The 19885-nt window shown below is 40.8% G+C and overlaps 1 protein-coding gene across 1 annotated transcript in view; it reads left to right on the forward strand.

The window, feature by feature from the left end:
- Nucleotides 1–13658, forward strand: part of Fmn2 (formin 2) — a 302083-nt gene extending 288425 nt beyond the window's left edge. The window contains exons 17-18 of the mRNA XM_051147935.1: nt 11967–12048; nt 13533–13658. Coding sequence (XP_051003892.1) covers nt 11967–12048; nt 13533–13559 — 109 coding nt within the window. The 3' untranslated portion in view covers nt 13560–13658. The remainder of the gene's footprint in view (nt 1–11966; nt 12049–13532) is intronic.
- Nucleotides 13659–19885: the final 6227 nt, after the last annotated feature.

The raw sequence follows: 19885 nt of genomic DNA on the forward strand, positions 1-19885 counted from the left end.
CTTGTATTCCCGATCTCTCCAGAACTTTAAACATACCACAAAAACAAACAACTCAATTGCGAAATGGGGCTTGGAACTTAACAGAGAATTCTCAACAGAGGAATATCAAATGGCTGAGAAACACTTAAAGAAATGCTCGGCCTCGTTAGTCATCAGAGAAATGCAAATCAAAACGACACTGAGATTCCATCTTACACCCATCAGAATGGCTAAGATCAAAAACTCAAATGACACCACATGTTGGCAAGGATGTGGAGAAAGAGGAACACTCCTTCATTGCTGGTGGGAATGCAAACTAGTACAACCACTTTGGAAAGCTATCTGGCGCTTTCTCAGAAAAATGGGAATAGGGCTTCCTCAAGACCCAGCTATCCCACTCCTTGGAATATACCCAGAAAATGCCCTACCACACAACAGGGACATATGCTCAACCATGTTCATAGCTGCTTTGTACATAATAGCCAGAACATGGAAATAGCCTGTGTCCCTCAGTAGAAGAATGGACTAAGAAACTGTGGTACATTTACACTGTGGAATACTACTCAGCTATTAAAAACAAGGAATTCCCAAAATTTGTGGACAAATGGATTGATCTAGAAATTATCATAATGAGTGAGTTTACCCAGAAGCAAAAAGAGACAAACGGTATATACTCACTTATATCAAAACACTAGTCCAAGGGATACGTACCATGAAAAACTTTACTTACCAAAAAAGTGAGTCAGAAGAGAGGACATCCTATTGAGACTCTAGGCAAGAGTAGCATGGAAGAATGGGGAAATAGTAGGACCCACAGGGTCCTGGAAACCTACAAGAAGAACTTTATAACAGGCAGATCTGGGTCCTGGGATCCTCCTCAAACTAAGGCACCAGCCAAGGAGAATATAGGCAGTAAGCTTCGAACCCCTACCAGGACCTAGCCGACGAACATGATATTCTCCACCGTTGAGTGGAGAGTGAGATCTAACTCTCACACGAACTCTGGTGTCCCTTTTCTGACCACATCTCCTGGATTGGGAGACCTGGTGGCACTCAGAGGAAGGATAGCAAATTACCAAGAAGAGACTTGATATTCTAAGAGCATATATAGGGAGAGGAGGTCTCCCTCAGTCACAGACATAGGGGAGGGGAGAAGTGGGAGGGAGGGAAGAATGGGAGGAAACAGGGGAAGGGCTAACAATCGAGATGTAATATGAATAAAATAATAAAATTTAAAAAATCTCTACTGAGGAATGACTAATAACGGAGCGTGTACATGGAGAGAAGGAGAAAGGAGAGGCAATCAATGCTGTTTATCTGGGAACTGGATGGTAGTTGTGAGTAGTTATGCTCTTAAGGAAGGCTCCGGTGGACAAGAAGAGAGGAACTCTTGTTATAGGACCTGGAGTTTGTGCTCAATGTCACAGCAAAGGGTATGGCTTCAAAAGTTTAGAAGGACGGGTGGAATTTCACAATGGAGGTTTCCTGTGAACCACTGTGTAGCTAGTATCCAAGCAGTAAGATAGTTTATAAAGAGAGCCTTAGCCAGTGAGAGCAGTCAAGGACATGAAGGAGCATGCCTGTAGTTGAAAACTCTCAGGCATTCCCCTGAGGATGGCAAAGAATTCAGGGGTTTAATTGCCACGTCAGAGTAAATGAGGATGGTGAGGGAACGGGAAACTAGAGTGGTAAATTCTCCCAGCTAGCACGGGGAGCCTTCTGAACACACAGCAGATGAGTGTAAGCAATGACTTCTCTGTGTGTGTTTTTGTTTTGTCTTGTGTGTAAGAGAGCACACAGTAACACCCATTTTTCTTACCTGTGGCCATCACAAAGCTATGCAGAAGATCCAGGGGTGACAAAGTAGGTGGGGTGATGTATCCAAGGACATGCTATTCTGGATTTTATGTAGTCTTTGGTGGTCCTGAAACAGACCTGGTTATAGGGAGTTAACTCAATTGACTTAGTTTGCTTTCTAATTAAAAAATAACCCTAAAACTCCAGAGGTGGCTTTGTGAGTGAAATACTTTTTTGTTGTTGGGGATTTTTTTTTTTTTCTGTTTTGTTTTGATTTGAGGTTTTTTTTTTTTTTTCCAAGACAGGGTTTAGCTATGTAGCCTTGGCTATCCTGGACTCATTTTTGTAGACCAGGCTGGCCTCGAACACACAGAGATCTGCCTTCTGCCTGCCCCTGCTTCCCTGAGTGCTGGGATTAAAGGCATGTACCACCACGCCCACTGAGTGAAATACGTTTTACACAGACTTGAAAACCTGAGTTCCTATCACCAGCACCCATGCTGGAAGTTGAGGCTGATGCTATGTACCTGTAACCCTACCACTGGGAGTAGCAGAGATGGGTAAGTGGGAGGGATGCTCAAGCCAATTGGGGTCAATCTAGTCAAAGTGGTGAGCTCCAAGTCCAGTGAAAGATCCATCCCCCCCCAAAAAAAAATCCAGGAGAGAACAATAGAGAAAGACACTTTAAGTCAGTGTCTGGATTCCATTTGCACAGCACACACGTATGCATATGTATACACGTGCACACATGATTAAAAGTTAGTAAAGTAACTGCTCCCCTTATCTCTCTTCACCTGTATATGCCCCAAGGAAATATTCTCAGGAAATGCTGGCAATACCTATATCTATTGTCTTTGTGTTTGTGAAAATCCATGTGTAGTTTTCTGAAACATAGCAAAGAGCCTGTCAGGTTTGGAGCAGGGAGGCTTTCTCAGAAGGTAGCTTTCACTGTTGATAGAAATGGAGGCCTGCTTTGGGCAAAGATTGCCAGACTGTGATGTGTGGCCTCTGTGTGAACCCAGCTCCCTTGTTCTGGGGTTAGGCCCCTCAGGACCTGAAGCATAGTGACCTTCTGTACTCACTGTCCCTTATGTGCCACATCCCTGCCACCCGGATTCTGACTTCCAGCAGTACAAGAATGTGTTGGAAACCTGGTTTTTTCCTATCCGAGTTCGCTTGAGCACATTCTTACTGTTTTCTGTAAACACTGGAGAGGCCAGTGGAAGCTTTTTTCTGAAAAGCTGAAAAGGGATCAGTCAGCACACAGCTCAGAAATGGGTGTTGTGGGAGCTGACACTTGGTCTCCTGGCAGTCGTGATCAGGGACTTTGGGATGACTATTATTATTTCCCAGACATTTATGGTTTGTATGGGTGAGTTTGAGATCATTTGGGCTACAAAAGGCAAGAAGACAGAATAAGCTTTCTTTTTTTTTCCTTTGTTCATTTTTAATTTTTTTCTTTTAAAATTTTTTTATTAATGTATTCATATTACATCTCAACTGTTAGCCCTTCCCTTGTATCCTCCTACTCCTTCCTCGCTCCCACTTCCCCCCTTCTCCCCTCCCTTATGTCTGTGATTGAGGGAGACCTCCTCCCCTATATAAGCTCTTAGAGCATCGAGTCTCTTCTTAGTAACTTGCTATCCTTCCTCTGAGTTCCACCAGGCCTCCTCAACCAGGGGATGTGGTCAGAAAAGGGGCACCAGAGTTCATGTGAGAGTCAGATCTCAAGAATAAGCTTTCTTTTTTTAATTTATTTTTTATTAATTTATTCTTGTTACATCTCAATGGTTATCCCATCCCTTGTATCCTCCTAATCTTCCCTCCCTCCCATTTTCCCCTTATTCCCCTCCCCTATGACTGTTCCTGAGGGGGATTACCTCCCCCTGTATATGCTCATAGGGTATCAAGTCTCTTCTCGGTAACCTGCTGTCCTTCCTCTGAGTGCCACCAGGTCTCCCCCTCCAGGGGACATGGTCAAATGTGAGACACCAGAGTATGTGAGAAAGTCATATCCCACTCTCCACTCAACTGTGGAGAGTGTTCTGACCATTAGCTAGCAACTGGACCCATATTTGTCACCTTGCACAAAACTCAAATCCAAGTAGATTAAAGACCTCAACATAAAACCAGAGACACTAAGTCACTTAGAAGAAAAAGTGGGGAGGAGCCTGGAACATATTGGCACAGGAGACAACTTCCTGAACAGAACACCAACAGCCCAGGCCTTAATGTCAACAATTAATAAATGGGACCTCATGAGGCTGAGAAGCTTCTGTAAGGCAGGAGACACTGTCAAGAGAACAAAGCGACAGCCTACAGACTGGGAAAAGATCTTCACCAACCCTATATCTGACAAAGGTCTAATATGCAAAATATATAAAGAACTCAAGAAATTAAACACCACCAAACCAAATATCCCAATAGAGAAATGGGGCTTGGAACTAAACAGAGAATTCTCAACAGAGGAATATCAAATGGCTGAGAAACACTTAAAGAAATGCTCAACCTCCTTAGTCATCAGGGAAATGCAAATCGAAACAACTCTGAGATTCCATCTTACACCCATCAGAATGGCTACGATCAAAAATTCAAGCGACACCACATGCTGGTGAGGATGTGGGGAGAGAGGAACACTCCTTCATTGCTGGTGGGAATGTAAACTAGTACAGCCACTTTGGAAATCTATCTGGTGCTATCTCAGAAAACTGGGAATAGGGCTTTCTCAAGACCCAGCTATTCCACTCCTTGGAATATACTCAGAAGATGCTCCAGCACACAACAAGAACATTTGCTCAACCATGTTCATAGCAGCCTCATTCATAATAGCCAGAACATGGAAACAGCCTAAATGTGCCTCAGTAGAAGAATGGATAAAGAAATTGTGGTACATATACACTATGGAATACTACTCAGCTATTAAAAACAAGGAATTCCCGAAATTTGTGGGCAAACTGATTGAGTTAGAAATGGTCATAATGAGTGAGTTAACCCAGAAGCAGAAAGACTCAAATGGTATATACTCACTTATATCTGCATCCTAGCACAAGGGGCATGTCCCACGAACGCCTTAACTTACCAGGAAACTGGGACAGAAGAGAGGACATCCTATTGGGACTCTAGATGAGAGAAGCATGGGAGAATAGCAAAGTAGAAGGACCCAGAGGGTCCTAGAAACCTACAAGTAGAACATTATGATAGGCAGATTTGGGCCCAGGGGTCCCGCTCAAACTAAAGCACCAGCCAAGAACAATACAAGAATAAGCTTTCTTAAACCATCTAATTCCACACGACATGTGATACCTTTTCTGTCTCTACCTGGAAAGAAACCTCAGGATCTCTCTCTCTCTCTCTCTCTCTCTCTCTCTCTCTCTCTCTCTCTCTCTCTCTCTCTCTCTCTCTCTCTCTCTCTCTGGGTGTGGGTGTGGTGTGTGTCTTTCTCTGTCTCTTTGTATCGCTCTCTGTCTCTGTCTGTTTCTGACTCAGTCTGTCTGACTCTGTCTCTATCTCTCTCTGTCTCTGTCTCTCTCACTCTGTCTCTGTCTGTCTCTATCTGTGTCTCTGTCTGTGTCTCTGTGTCTCTGTCTCTGTCTCTCTCTTTCTCTCTCCACTTTGTAGATTGACAAATTCATTTGTATGCAGACCTGATATGGTGCTTTGTTTAGGTAGAATGCATTCTGAAATGCAGGAAAGACACTTCTCTCTGCTTCCTGCTACATCCATGTCCCTCCAATGGGTATCTCAGTCCTGTGAGGTGCCTGCCCCAGACTCAACCTAAATCTCTCCCCACGTATAAGCATCCTGACTCTCAGAGTGAAGACTGTGCTGCCCAGAAAGCTGAGATGGAGCCAGTGGGATGTGACTGGCTGCCATAGAGACTGTGTAGACCAAATTATTGATGTTTAGCAGTGGGAAAGCAGCTGCCTTTCCCATCCTACTGAATGATGACAGCATACCTTTTCCTGATAAGACTGTGGCCAGAATGGAGTTTGGTCTAGAAGGTGGATAGAGGTTGTTCTTTCTACATGCTACAGAGATGTCTGGCTTCTCTTCTCTGTTTGCATCTGAGTCTATCTCCTTGTGCATCTAACACACTGTTTTTAAACTTAACTACACTGAACATTTTGTATATATTTGCCTGACAATAAATGGGTCTGGGGCTAGGGATGGTTCACGGGTGGGAAATGCATCTTTGTTAGATCAGAAATGAAAAACCATTCTCTTTGTTTAGAAAACACCTAATGAATCCAGTTTCAGTACAGACATAGTTTAAGAGCTTTCGTTTGTATAAAAAAAAAAAAAGATGAAAATTTAAAACCTATGTTAACAAATCCTATAAGGACTAATTCCATACACTCTTAACCTATATATGTCCTCTTTATAACATTGTAAACCTTAAAATTGTTCTGATCTCCTGAGCTCAAATCTTCTTTGTGGAGTGACTTTTAAGATTAATACACTAAATCCTAATGAAACAGCAACCACCCACATGCTCCATGAGAAAAAAAGCAAATCCCGTATACATGTGTAGAAAGTTTGTAACTCCAGGTCAGAACATAGTCACGATTTTATTTTGAGACATTAAACTTCGTATAGGAGTTTTGGATAAATTCCAACTACAACTTTGTAATTAAATATCTTTGTATAATGTTCCTCAGAATATTTTATTTTTATTACTGACCTGGGGCAGACTTGTTTATGGTTTTTGGTTACAGTGGTGGTCATAGTTTTTGTGAGACCTAGAAAACCATTTCATCTGCAGTTTGGGTAATCTATTCCTCACTGAAACCACTTTTGCCTCTCCTGTCTATTTGGTCACTGTGGCACCACAAGCTGTCACTAAAAATTAATAGTAGAGGGCAGGAAGATGTAGAGACAGGCAGATATATGAAGCTCATTGGCTCTCCCTGGCTGAATCAGTAAGCTTTAGGGTCAGTGCAGGGTTCCAACTCAAATAGGACAGTGTCTACCTGAAGTCAGCCTCTGGCCTTCACACGCATGTGTGCACGAACACACAATGCATGAGTATCAGTGCTCACACATGCACACAGCACATACACATGCGCACAAGTATATCTCCATCTTCCCCACTCCTTCTCCCCCTATCTCTTCCCATCTCTCTCCCCTTCCCTTCCTCTCCCTCCTTCATCTCCTTCCTCCTCTCTTCTGATTTAGACAAAAAAAAAATTTTTTTAGCAAAACTCATTTTACTCATATGGGTTACCTCCTCTTTACCAAACATGATTGCATATGTATGTCTTTTAATCACTGGCCATGATCAACTGTTCTCTTAAAAGACAGAGAACACCACCCCTTCTGTGACAAGTCCTGGTCCTCTTGTTAAGGAATAAACATGCACTTTGGACATTTATGCAAATATGCATAGTTTCCGCTGTTTCTGAAACTTCATAGAGAAAGATAACAGAAAAATATTAACATTAACTTTTATAGCCATTATCTACCATCTAATATCCCTTCTTCCTCTTAAGCGATAATGCCTCATTTCCTGTTTTCTGGTTTCTGCTTCTTGTGTTGTTTTTGTTTTTGTTTTTTTTCTAAAATCACTAAAAATGATGAATGAGGACTTTCTTTTTATTATCCCTATGATTTGATCTGCATACATTTTCTTTCTTCTGCCTATGCTGTTGATGGGGTGCTGTGATGGTTAAACTGAGCCGGTCAATCATGGATGCCGTCCTAACATCTTTATCCCCCTTTTTAGTTCACCAGGCGAGTGAAATTTCTATTAACAAATGTCCTGCAGTCCACATTTCTGTTTCTGTGAATCCAGCCATGTTTAAAAGACTAGATCTTCATTAACATGCTGTCATTGCCTCGTCAAGTCGTCAGGATATTCATAGACTCTGCTCTTCTTTTATCCCATTCCGATAAAGAGGACCTTGAAGGTGGAGCTCAGTTGTCGGCAGTGTTTGGGAAGCAGTGGACCACTGCCTTCACCCTAGCCAGTGTTTCTTTCTCTCAGTGTACCTTCTCTGTTCTTGGTGACAGCCTTTGGTAAACCAAGTGCTGTCTCTCCCCTTATATTTTTTTCTCCTCTTCCAATTTATTACAATGTTGAATGAATAGTAAAAGATTGCTGTTTTTAATTTATTTCTTTGCATCTTCTTTTCCCATTCAGTTTGGAGATGTTTGGCTTCCTTGAGTGAGAGGTGATTGCCAAGGGAGGGAGGAGATAAATGGCCTACAGCCCTTACACACTAGACTTAAGGTGACAGGTGACAAAATCTGCACTGAGAGCTCATCCCGGAAGATGCTGATCAGGAGCACTGGCTCTGGCCTCTCCTCAGCAACTTCTCCATTTTCTTTCTGTCTCTTTTTGTTTTCCCTCTTTTCTTCTTTTCACTCCCTTCTTGCATTTCTTTTTTGTTTTAATTTCAATTCCTTCTAAGAGATCTGTCATGTGTCACGAGCTGACCAAATATGCATTTTAGTGTGACCTTGGAATTTTGTTCCTTCTACCTCTACTTCCTAAGGGCTGGGATTATAGGTGTGCACTATTATGCCTAGTTTCATGGTGACGGTCAGACCTTGGGCTGTGTGCATGCTAGATATGCACACTACTAATTTGTCCTTCCTCTTTCTCCTTCTTTCTTTCTTTCTTTCTTGAAGTAAATCTGAACTCCAGGGGCACATTGTTTTTTCCATTCTCAACTGGGAAGGGGAAATGTCTTGCTATAGGAGTTATCTTGAAACGCAGTTGTCATTTGGAAGGAGCCGCAGTTACTTGGCTCAGCGATGGCAGGCATCCCTGAGAATGGAGGTGAACATCTTTACTGATCTTCTGTTGAAGAGAAGGCCTGAGGAGCCATTGCTGTCCTGTGAAAAGAAGCAGTTTTTAGCGCCTTGTTTTGGAGCCCTGTTGCTCAAAGTGGTGCTCCTAGGTTGCCTGTGTCACGTTTTCCCGGATTCTGCTTCTGAGTGTATCTCAGAGGGATTCAGTCCAAAAATATAGATGGGACTGGAGACTTGCATTAAAGCAAATTCCCCATGTAGCAAGCACAAAGTAAAAGAGCAGTTTGTTTGTCTCAGGGCTCAGTTTTCCACTCCTCCAACTCACCCATGTACACCTGTCTCAAAGTGCTTGGGGTTAAACGACTGACACACACGCACTAAGACATAAGTCAGAAAGCATTTGGAACATTTACCATACAGATCCGACGGCACAAGAAGTGACATTTCTTAACTCTCCTTCTACTATTTCTTTCATGCTCAGTAACAATTTCTCTTTCCAAAGACAAGAACAATTGAGTTTCCTTGGTTATTGAAAATAAGGCTCATCCTTCAACATACCCCTGAATGGTTTTTATAATGCCTGAAGACCAACTCCAGAAGCCCCCTCTGGAACTTTCTACAAATTCAGGGGGTTGCCCATAGCTCGCACTGTCTTTATTTGCTTCTGCTCTTATACACCCCTGACCTATAGATGTTGAGTTAAACCGTGCCTGTAAACCCGAGCTCACCAGGGCCAGACTTGGAGTTGTTGCTCCATAAATGATTGTCAAGTGAGCTAAGCATTCCCATGACGCCACCTTGACGCACATCTCTGCAGTTCTCATGGGCTCTACCATAAGGAATGACTGGACTTCCTTTCATGTAAAATTAAATATGTTTGTATTAAAAAATCAGCTTCCTGAGATCGTAACCAAGATATGTCCTAAGACTGCTGCAAATAGAGCAGAGCGAACACCAGGATGTTTTGAGGATCTAAATACTTTTTTTTTTTTTCGTGTTATGAAATGTTTTAAAGAACTCCAAGTAAATTTAAAGGGGGATCTACTGGATTTTGGCTAAGTGCTAGGAAAAAAAAAAGAAAAAGAAAAAAAAAAAAAAAAGAAAAAAAAAAAAAAAAAGAAAAGAAAAGAAAAAAAATTTCCCTTAATTCCCTATCCAAATACTTCAGGCTTAAATTTACTGGCAGCTATTTCAGAGGAAGATGGTGGCTCTGAAATCTTTGGTTTGTTATAGTGAAAATGTTTTTGTCTTCAAATGTTTAGGAAGGGATTAAAGGGAATTTATGGCTTGTGGGGAAAGTAATAAACGTGGTAACAATGCAGTGTGTAAACTGTCACCAGGTTCTGGAATTACTGATTGCCCAACCAGCATTTAGATTTTGTGTCTAAAAGGAATTACTTTCACATCATGCTTGAGACGCCTGCCTGGATCAGTGGGTCATTCTATTGTTTAAGGAAGGTTGAATCGATTACACAGCAGATAAATTCTGCCATTAGATCATTTGCTATGGAGCCCAAGAAACATATTCAAGATTCGTTTCTTTCAACAAATTTAATCAACATACGCTATTTTTCTTTTAAGGCCTGTTCAGTTTCTTCTGACACACTTCAGGATTTAATTAATTTTATTCTTAAGAAAAAAAATCACAGAAGTAAGAAATTAATGAATCTGATAGATCTTGCGCTTTCTTGTTATGCCCCTCCCCCTTTTTATTAATGGAATCCTACATCACAGGCTTATTTCTATGTTTTTTTAATAAAAACAATTATGACTTTCTAAAATATATTATATTTCGTAAAGAATTGTTTTAGCAAAGTAGTCTTTGGCCTCAGAAAGATTGTCCATAATCATAATATAATAATTTTATTATTTAAGGGTGTCCCAAGGTTAGTAATGCAGAATTTGTCTCTAAACACACCTTCTTTTAAGCAGTTCTTCTGATGGACACAGCAGCATTTTCCTTAGAATGTGTACACACAAAAAAAGTCTTTAACATGCTAGACATGACACTGGCCATGGTGGTACATCCTTGCCATCCCAGCACTTAGGAAGTTACAGTAAGATTCCAGAGCCCATGGCAATCTGGCTTCCATGTGAGATGCCATCTCGTAAAAGGGGTCCTGCTCAAACTATGGCACCAGCCAAGGACAATACAGGCCGTAAACTTCAAACCTCTACCCAGATCTAGCCAATGGACAGGACATTCTCCACAGTTGAGTGGAAAGTGGGGTCTGACTTTCACACGTACTCTGGTGCCTCATATTTGACCAAGTCCCCTGAATGGGGAGGCCTGGTGGCACTCAGAGAAAGCATAGCAGGCTACCAAGAAGAGACTTGATACCCTATGAGCATATACAGGGGGAGGAGGTCCCCCTCAGTCACAGTCATAGGGGAAGGGAGTAAGGGGAAAATGGGAGGGAGGGAGGAATGGGAGGATACAAGGGAGGGGATAACCATTGAGATATAATATGAATAAATTAATAAAAATTTTTAAAAAAACAATGGGAAAAGGTGATCACTGTGCAGTTTTTGTTGTGTTGTTCTGGTTTTGTTGCTTTCGGTTTTTTTGTTTGTTTGTTTGTTTTGTTTTTTGGTTTGGTTTGGTTTTTTTGTTTGTTTGTTTTTTGGGTTGGGTTTTTTTTTTTTTTGTATCAATTAAATGATAATTGTCAGAGATGTGGTCGAAAGAATGGCACATAGCGAACAATGCCTTGAGGAACTGTGAGAGAGGCTCCAGGAAAAAAGGCAGAGGGCTTTTTACCTCAGGTGCACTGTGTTCCCTGGATTGTTCTTGGACATAATTTTGTGCCTCCTGTGACAAACCATTACATTAAATTTATAGGACACGTTTATTCTTTTTGGATCTCAGATCATAGCTATAGACCCCAATCTCTCAGTGTACCCTGAATCTGGATATGGCCTTCTGCCTTGCTGTCATGGGGCCTCTCTTACAGCTCCCCAAGGCACTGTTTGCCATGGGCCTTTCTTTTGACCGTGTTCCAGCAGATAATTGCTTCCATGCTTGATGAGGTTTAATTGTTGGAACTTCCCACAAATTTTACTCCACATGTCTTTTATGCACAGGTGAGTTTGGTGTAGAGAAAATGCAACCGAAGTCATTTTAAATCTTCACGTGAATTCTTACGTGATCACTCTTAATTATGCAAATGCTTCTCAGTTATGTAGTAGTTAATCCCTTTTGTATTTATGTAATATCCCATCTCCAGACCCTCAGCCATCTATGAGCGAGCTGCTGTTTCTCTAGCAGTTTCTATTTTTAAATCAAGCATCAATATCAGAAGCACTCCTGTGTGTATTGCTTCTCAGTAATTCGGATCTTTAATAAGTTGACACTCCCCCCCCCCCGTTGTTATAAAGTGTGTTTCTGTGGTCCATGTGAGCTTCTGCTTAAATAAGTTGTCTCCTTCCCCATTCAGAGTCAAAGAAGCTGAGGAAGTGTGTAGGCAGAAGAAAGGAAAGTCACTCTATAAAGTAAAACCAAGACACGACTCTGGAATTGTAAGTATTGAGTTATTCTGGTTTTCAGTTTATGATTGTCTTTGCTGCTAAGCTCTGTCTCTGCAACACTTACAAACTTACACAATAATATTTCAGTCGTATTTATTTTATGTTTGGATAAATAATAAGCCTCTAATCCCAACTGTCTCTCTTCTTTATGTCTTTAATCGGGACTTTGTCGCTGAGCTAGTTTCAAAGTTGGATATTTGAAACTTGAGAATTAACGTCAGTATAAGCATGGGCATATGGGAAGACCCATGTTCACTGCTTGGGTCAGGAAGAGAGTCTGTATTTCCTCATTATACTTGAGTCACAGGCCACTGATGCACCTGAACCCTGAGTGGTTAATATGATATTTGCTGCATAAAGCTCAATAGGAAATGAGATGTGCTCTCAAGTACGCTACCTGGGGTCTCTGGCTCAGAGACTAATCTAGAAAGTTAAGCTAAGATTTCCTCCTTGGTCAAGCCTTCTATACAGTGAAACACCAACTTATATATCTTCAGAGAGAAACGTTGGTTATAAATGCCGATTCTCTCTCTAATACCATAGAAGTTTTATTGAAGGGTTTAAAGGTGTCGTGCATCTCCTGTTGCCAGGATACATAGATTGTGATGGTTTAAATGTAAATTTAGGACATCAAATAAAAACATTTTGAGACTTATTTTCATGTTTAATTAACCACTGTATTTACGTGTCTGTGCATGTGGATATAAAAACCTGAGGAGGTAAGAAAAAGGCTTTGAATCCTCTCAAGCTGGAGTTTCCAAGGCTTGTGAAATACTTGACATGGGTTCTGGGAGCTTAACTCCGGGCTTATACAAAAGCAGTGTGTGCCTTAACTGCTGTGCCATCTCTCTGGCCCAAACTGAAGTACTTTGAATTGGATTATTATAACATAGTCTAAATATAATAGGCAGTTAAGATAACTCCAAACTGCTATAGGATTAAAATAGCACTGTTTAGAAAATAGTTCTATACTCAGATAAAATTTATTTTCCTGTAAGTTTTTTGTATCAAATGTAGTTCTTTCCTGATTAAAAATTTGTCTCATGGTGTTTTCTGATCAAAGCTTAGTAAATCCCTATTGAATGAGAGCAATGGTTGTTAGCTGATCATGCTACTGTGAGATGGAAGAGAATTAAAACATGCCAACCAGGAATCCAATCCATTGGGTTTGCTTCTGTGTCCATGCCTTTGCATGCAGGATCTGGACCAGCAAGGTTGTGCTGGTACCCCCTTCATATACATTGCCAGTTAAACTTTAAGGACTTTTTTCCCCCAAAAGCACTTGGTAATTTGTTTCCTTGAAAAAAAATAAAGATAAAACAGATATAATACACAGAACGTTTTCTGAATGAATTGATTTTTTTTTTCACCTTTATCCAGAGAATTTAATAGAAAAGAAAATTCATTTGGGCTACTCTAAACTCTTTTTTTTTTTTTTTCATTTTTTTTAACTCCATCTTACATATTTGTTTCAGAAAGCAAAGATAAGCATGAAAACCTGAGCTATGAACAGCAGAGCAAACCTAGTCATTGAAACCAGTTCCTCAGCATCCACCTGACCTGAAGGGCTGATGGAAACCACATCCTTCTGACCATTCTTTGAACCTCTTGCATAATCTTCATGTTTTCTAGACAGTTTGTTGATTGTTGAATTTTACAGTTCTGTATGTTCATTTAAAATTGCAAAAGTGGTAGACCTGTGGGCGATTGGACACCTTTTCTTTTCGTAAACCTTATGGTGTTACACCAACAGACCCGAGTGGCATGTCTAAGAAGCACTATCTGCATTCCTTCTGAACATGCTGAACCTTAACCTACAGCTTCCTTTTGTGAGACTCTTTCTCTTGTCAAAACAAAAATGTCTTCCTTTCTACTGACAACCAGAACTCCACATTGATGCAATTAGACTTGTGAGTCAATGTTGCTCCTAGTGAATTCTTCGTATCTACTTCACTTCTACTTACAGTTTCTATTTTGAGAAGTAAGGACCATGCATATGTCATGACTGATGATGCTTTCCCCACTCTACATTGCTCTCTATTATATGTCCCTTGAGACCCTATGAAAAACTGATTTTCAGCAGAGGAAAATGAAATTATAATATGTCTCTCTGCGTCTTGTTCTACAATACTACACACACACACACACACACACACACACACACACACACACACACACACACACACCAATCTTCGCTTACTATTTTCAAGAAATTCGAATAAGTGAAGTTCATGAGATTGTCAAATTTATTTTTTATGGCCACTTATAAAAATAGATAAATCAGATCTATTCAGACCTTAAGTAAAATACCTGCCTGAGTATTTTGACATGATTGTGTTGTGATCGTGTGTTGTGGCAAGTGATTTACAGCTATGATGTGAGGATGTGTTTGACCCTTGTCTAAAGGGCTCTAGGGAAGGATTTTACTCACTTTGTCAGGAAAAAAAATGGTAAGTTTCCAATTCTTTCTGAAGATATCTGAAAGTCAGCTCACAATGCATTGAGAGGTTTTATATAAAATTAATAGTTGTTCTTTTAAATTGCTGCTAATAATATTGGTTGGGAGCTATGGTTGTAGAAAAGGGGAAAATGTATTGCTATTGCAAACCAGTTATGGACAGCAACTTAAAAAGAAAAATAATGTTCTAAATCATAGCTATACTTGTATTTATGTAAACTATGACCTCTTGCCTTTTACTTTGTATTTTAAGTGCAAAAGAGCAGTAGTGTTTTATTTCTTTTGTTGTTGATTTGTAGTTTTCCTGTCCCTCAGTCCTTCCAATGTGTATATTACCACTCTTCAATGAAGTAATAGGGCATTTAACAAAGATCGCTATGTGCAATACTGTATTTAGTGTTTCTATTTCAATTTTCTAGGATGTTAATTTATATGAAAATAAAATGAATAATAAAATGTTTCTGTGTCAGTTGTGTATAGGTATACTTAAAAAATACAGACATTGTAGTCAACTTTTGCAGGGAATAGCATTAGTCTAAACATTCATACACACAAAGAACATGGACATCGATCATCTCAGGATTCTGGAACTTAAATCTATCATGATACCTGAGTATCATGGTTGATTTGGCTCACAGTTCAAAAGGATACAGTCATGGTAGCAGGAGCATAAGGCAACTGGACATATTGCTTCTACATTCATGAATCAAAGGAAAGAAAGAGATGGGAAGGAAGGAATGAAGGAAGGAAGGAAGGAAGGACCCATATTATGGTGGGTATTCTGGTCCCAATTAACCCTGTTGAAAAGCTTCCCCACAATCATGCTCAGAACTTTGTCTCCTAGGGGATCATAGAACCTAAGTTTGCAATCAATAGCAGCACCACAATGTTTATCAATTGTCATATTAAAAGATTTGGTTTACACCATTTCTTGCCTTAACATCAAACCCGTTTTTTGTTTTAAAAATGCAAAGCTGGTAATCTGCATTTTTCTACTTAAAAGGCATTAGTAGTCACATATATCAAAATATGTGATCTCAAATTATCCAAAACCTTGACTGGATGAGAGAGTGATCACGTATCTGCTCATGCCTTGGCTTATAATTCTCTGCTCAGCCCATTTGAATCCCATCCCAGCCTCCGGACAGACTAAAGAGCCTTTAGACCTTTCATGCAGTCCTCTTTCTACGCACCTGTTATCTGTATATGTCTCCCCAAAAGTTCAGACTGTGATGTTACATCTGAGCAGAGGGTCTAGGTCCACATCATACATGGTCCTTGGTTGATGTTTCAGTCTCTGTGTGGTAGTGTAGTTATCCTATGTTTTGTGGCTAATGTTTGCTTATGAGTGAGTATATACCATGCATGTCTTTCTGGGTCTGGGTTACCTCATTCATAATGATCTTTTCTAGTTTAATCATTTGCCTGCAATTTTCAAGATTTCCTGGTTTTGAATAGATGAATAGTACTCCATTGTGTAAATGTACCACAGTTTCTTTATCCATTCCTTGGTTGAGGTACATCTAGGCTGTTTCCAGATTCTGGCTATTACGAATAAAGCTGCTATGAACATAGTTGAGCAAATGTCCTTGTTGTATGGTGGATCATCTTTTGGATATATTCCCAGGAGTGGTATCGCTGGGTCCTGAGGTAGAGTTATTCCCAATTTCTTCAGAAAGCACCAGATTTATTTCCAAAGTGGTTGTAAAAGTTTGCACTCCCACCAACAATGGAGGAGTGTTCCTCTTTACCCACATACTTGCCAGCATGTGCTGCCACCTGGGTTTTTGATCTTAGCCATTTGGATAGGTGTAAGATGGAATCTCAGGGGCTGGAGAGATGGCTCAGAGTTTAAGAGCACTGTCTGCCCTTCCAGAGGTCCTGAGTTCAATCCCCAGCAACCATATGGTGGCTCACAGCCATCTATAATGAGATATGGTGCCCCCTTCTGGTGTGCAGCTGTACATGCAGATACAACATTGTATATTTAATAAATAATTATTTTTTAAAGATGGAATCCCAGAGTCATTTTGAGTTGCATTTCCCTGATAGCTAGGGATGTTGAGCATTTCTTTAAGTGTTTCTCAGCCATTAGATATTCCTTTGTTGAAAATTCTCTCTTTAGTTCTGTACCCTATTTTTAATTGCATTATTTGGTTTGGTGGTGTTTAATTTCTTGAGTTCTTTATATATTTTGATATTATCCCTTGTCAGATGTAGGGTTGGTAAAGATCTTTCCTAGTCTCTAGGCTGTTGGGTTTTTTTTTCCCTCTGTTGTAAGTGTCCTTTGCTTTTCAGTTTCATAAGGTCCCATTTATTAATGGTTGATCTTAGGGCCTGAGGTGTTGATGTTCTGTTCAGGAAGTTGTCTCCTGTGCCAATGAGCTCAAGGCTCCTCCCTACTTTCTCTCTTAATAGATTTAGTGTCTCTGGTTTTATGTTGAGGTCTTTAATCCATTTGGACTTCATTTTGTGCAGAGAGATAGATATGGATCTATTTTCAGTTTTCTACATGTATCTATGCAATTAGACCAGCACCATTTGTTGAAGATGGTATATTTTCCCCATTGTATAGATTCAGCTTCCTTGTCAAAAATCAAGTTTCCATAGGTATGTGGGTGTATTTCTGGGTCTTCAATTCAATTCTGTTGATCAACCAGCATATTTCTATGCCAGTACCATGCTGTTTTTATTACTGTTGCCTTATAGTACAGCTTGAGATCCAGAATGGAAATTCCTCCAGAAGATCTTTTTTTGTACGGGATCATTTTATCTATTTGGGGTTTTTTGTTTTTCAGTTGAGAACTGATCTTTCAAGGTTGGTAAAGAATTGTGTGGGTATTTTGATGGGAACTACTTTAAATCTGTAGACTGCTTTTGGTAAGATGGCCATTTTTACCATGTTGATTTTGCCAATCCCTGAGCATGGGAGATCTTTCCATCTTCTGAAATCTTCTTCAAATTCTTTTTTCAGAGATTTGAAGATTTTTTCATACAAATCTTTCACTTTTTTGGTTAGAGTTACACTAAGATACTTTATATTATTTGTAGCTATTGTGAGGGGTGTAGTTACCCTATCTTCTTTCTCAGCCTGTTTGTCACTTGTATGCAGGAGGGCTACTGATTTCTTTGTATTGATTTTGTATCTAGCTACTTTGCTGAAGGTGTTTATCAGCTGTAGGAGTTCCCTGATAGAATTTTTGCAGACACTTATGTATACTATCATATCATCTGCAAATAGTGATAATTTTACTTCTTCTTTTCTGATTTGTATCCCCTTGATCTCCTTTAGCTGTCTTAATGCTCTAGTTAGGACTTCGAGTACTATATTGAAGAGATACAGAGAGAGTGAACAGCTTTATCTTGTTTCTGATTTCAGTAGAATCGATTTAAGTTTCTCACCATTTAGTTTGATGTTGGCTATTGGCTTGCTGTATATTGCCTTTATTATTATTCAATTCCTTCATCTACTTGAATATATTTTCCTGTGTTTCTTTGAGTGATTTATTTTTCTCCTTCAAAGCTTCTATAACTTTTATCACGTCAGGTTTAAAGTCTTCTCCTTGCACTTCATGGGTGTTCATATCTCCAGGGCTTGCTTTGTTAGGATCACTGGTTTCTGGTGTTGTTATATGGCTCTCTGTTTTGTTGCTAGTCTTCTTGTGCTGTCTTCTAGGCATCTGGTTGTCTCTGGTGTTAGAAGGCATAGAAATTCCCCCAATGAGGTTGCTGTCTACATCGCATGTTGTCCAGGCAGGTTGGAAGCAAGGAAAGAGAGTTCCAAGCCAAAGGTTGTTTTCTAGGGCTCCTCAGAGGCCTCCTCAGGATGGTGGACAGTAGGTGTTAGAGTCTGCACTCAGCTCATCTCCGATGGTTTCCCTCACTGTATCCCAGTTGTGTCAGGCAGGAGAGGAGTGGGCTGATAGATTTCCAAGCCCAAAGTTGCTCAGGTGCCCTACAGTCCTTTTTGAGATGGCAGGGCTCTGTCTATCTGCTTTTTTCCAGATGGGCTAGGCCAGTAAGCAGGTGGGGTCTGTGAGAGATTCAAGCTTGAAGCTGCTCTAGTGACCACAGACCTTTTTGAAATGGCAGCAAATGTGAGTCTTGGTCTGTGCCACTCTCAGCTCTGTTTATCAGCTCTTATCCCAGATGGGTCAGGCTGGTAAGCAGCTGGGGGGCTGAGGAGGACAAGAGTCGAAAGTTGCTAGTGTGTTCTACAGGCCTTCTTGATATGACAGAGCTCTACTTATCTTCTCTGTGCCCTGATTGGGCTTGACCAGTAAGCTGCTAGCTAGCAGAGAGAGAGAGAGATTAGAGCTCAAATCTGCTCACGAAACAGCAGCTAATGTGGGGTGTGTCCCACACAGGTCTCTGCTCTATGACTTAGGTGGATCAGTCCAACAGGCTGTAGGTGGGCAGGGTGAGATCAGAGCCAGAAGCTGCTAGCAGGATAGCAGCTAATGAGGATTGTGGCTTAAGCAGGTCTCTGCTCAGCTTGTTTGCTTTGTGTCTTAACTGTGTCTGAGCAGTATAGTATGCTTCAGGCGGGTGGGAGGAGACACAAGGCCCGAAGTTGCTCCTAGGATGGCAGCTAATGCAGATTGTGTCCTTTGCCTGGATTCAGCTCTTCAGGCCACAAGGTATGCTCTTTGTAACAGATTATCCTGGCTGGTAAGCAGCTGGTGGGGGGGGGGGATGCGGTGGGCAGCTGTGACAAATCAGAACTCCAAGCTACTCAGAAGTTCCACAGGCCCTCTTGAGATGGCACAGCTACGCTTATCTGCTCTGTGACCAGCTAGGCTGAATCAGCAAACAGCTGAGGGGGCTGAGAGACATCAGAGCTGAAAGGTTCTTAGGTGTTCCACATTGTTTCTTGAGAGGCAGCTAATGTGGATTATGTCTAGTGCCAGGACTCAGCTCTGGTTGTCTGTTCCCTGTCCTGGATCCAGGAAGCAGTAGACCAGTGGTGACAGGCCAGAGCTGCACAGATATCTCACAGTCTTTTCCAAGATAGCGGCTAACGTAGGCTGTCCCTAGGATTTTTCTGTGGCTTAGCGGGGTGGCCAGGAGTCGGACCCACCTGTGCCCCAAACAATGTGGATCCCTCTCACCTGTGAATAGCAGCACTGGTGTCTTGTAGCTCTTGCTTTGATCTTAAGTCGCTGTGCAGTCCTGGTTTTCCTGCTAATCAGATGCACACTATCTCTAGAATGGTGTCACCACCACAAAGGAATGTAGGTTCAGAATGATCTCACATGATATCAATAACTACTTTTAAAGAGAGAGGAAACAGCACCTTTAGACCCTCTAAGACAAGTCTGCAAGCCACACCTCCTATGCCTACAAGAAAAAATATGGATGAGGAAGAAT

Source organism: Acomys russatus, chromosome 6 (genome assembly GCF_903995435.1).
Source record: "Acomys russatus chromosome 6, mAcoRus1.1, whole genome shotgun sequence".
In the NCBI taxonomy this organism is placed as follows: Eukaryota; Metazoa; Chordata; class Mammalia; order Rodentia; family Muridae; genus Acomys; species Acomys russatus.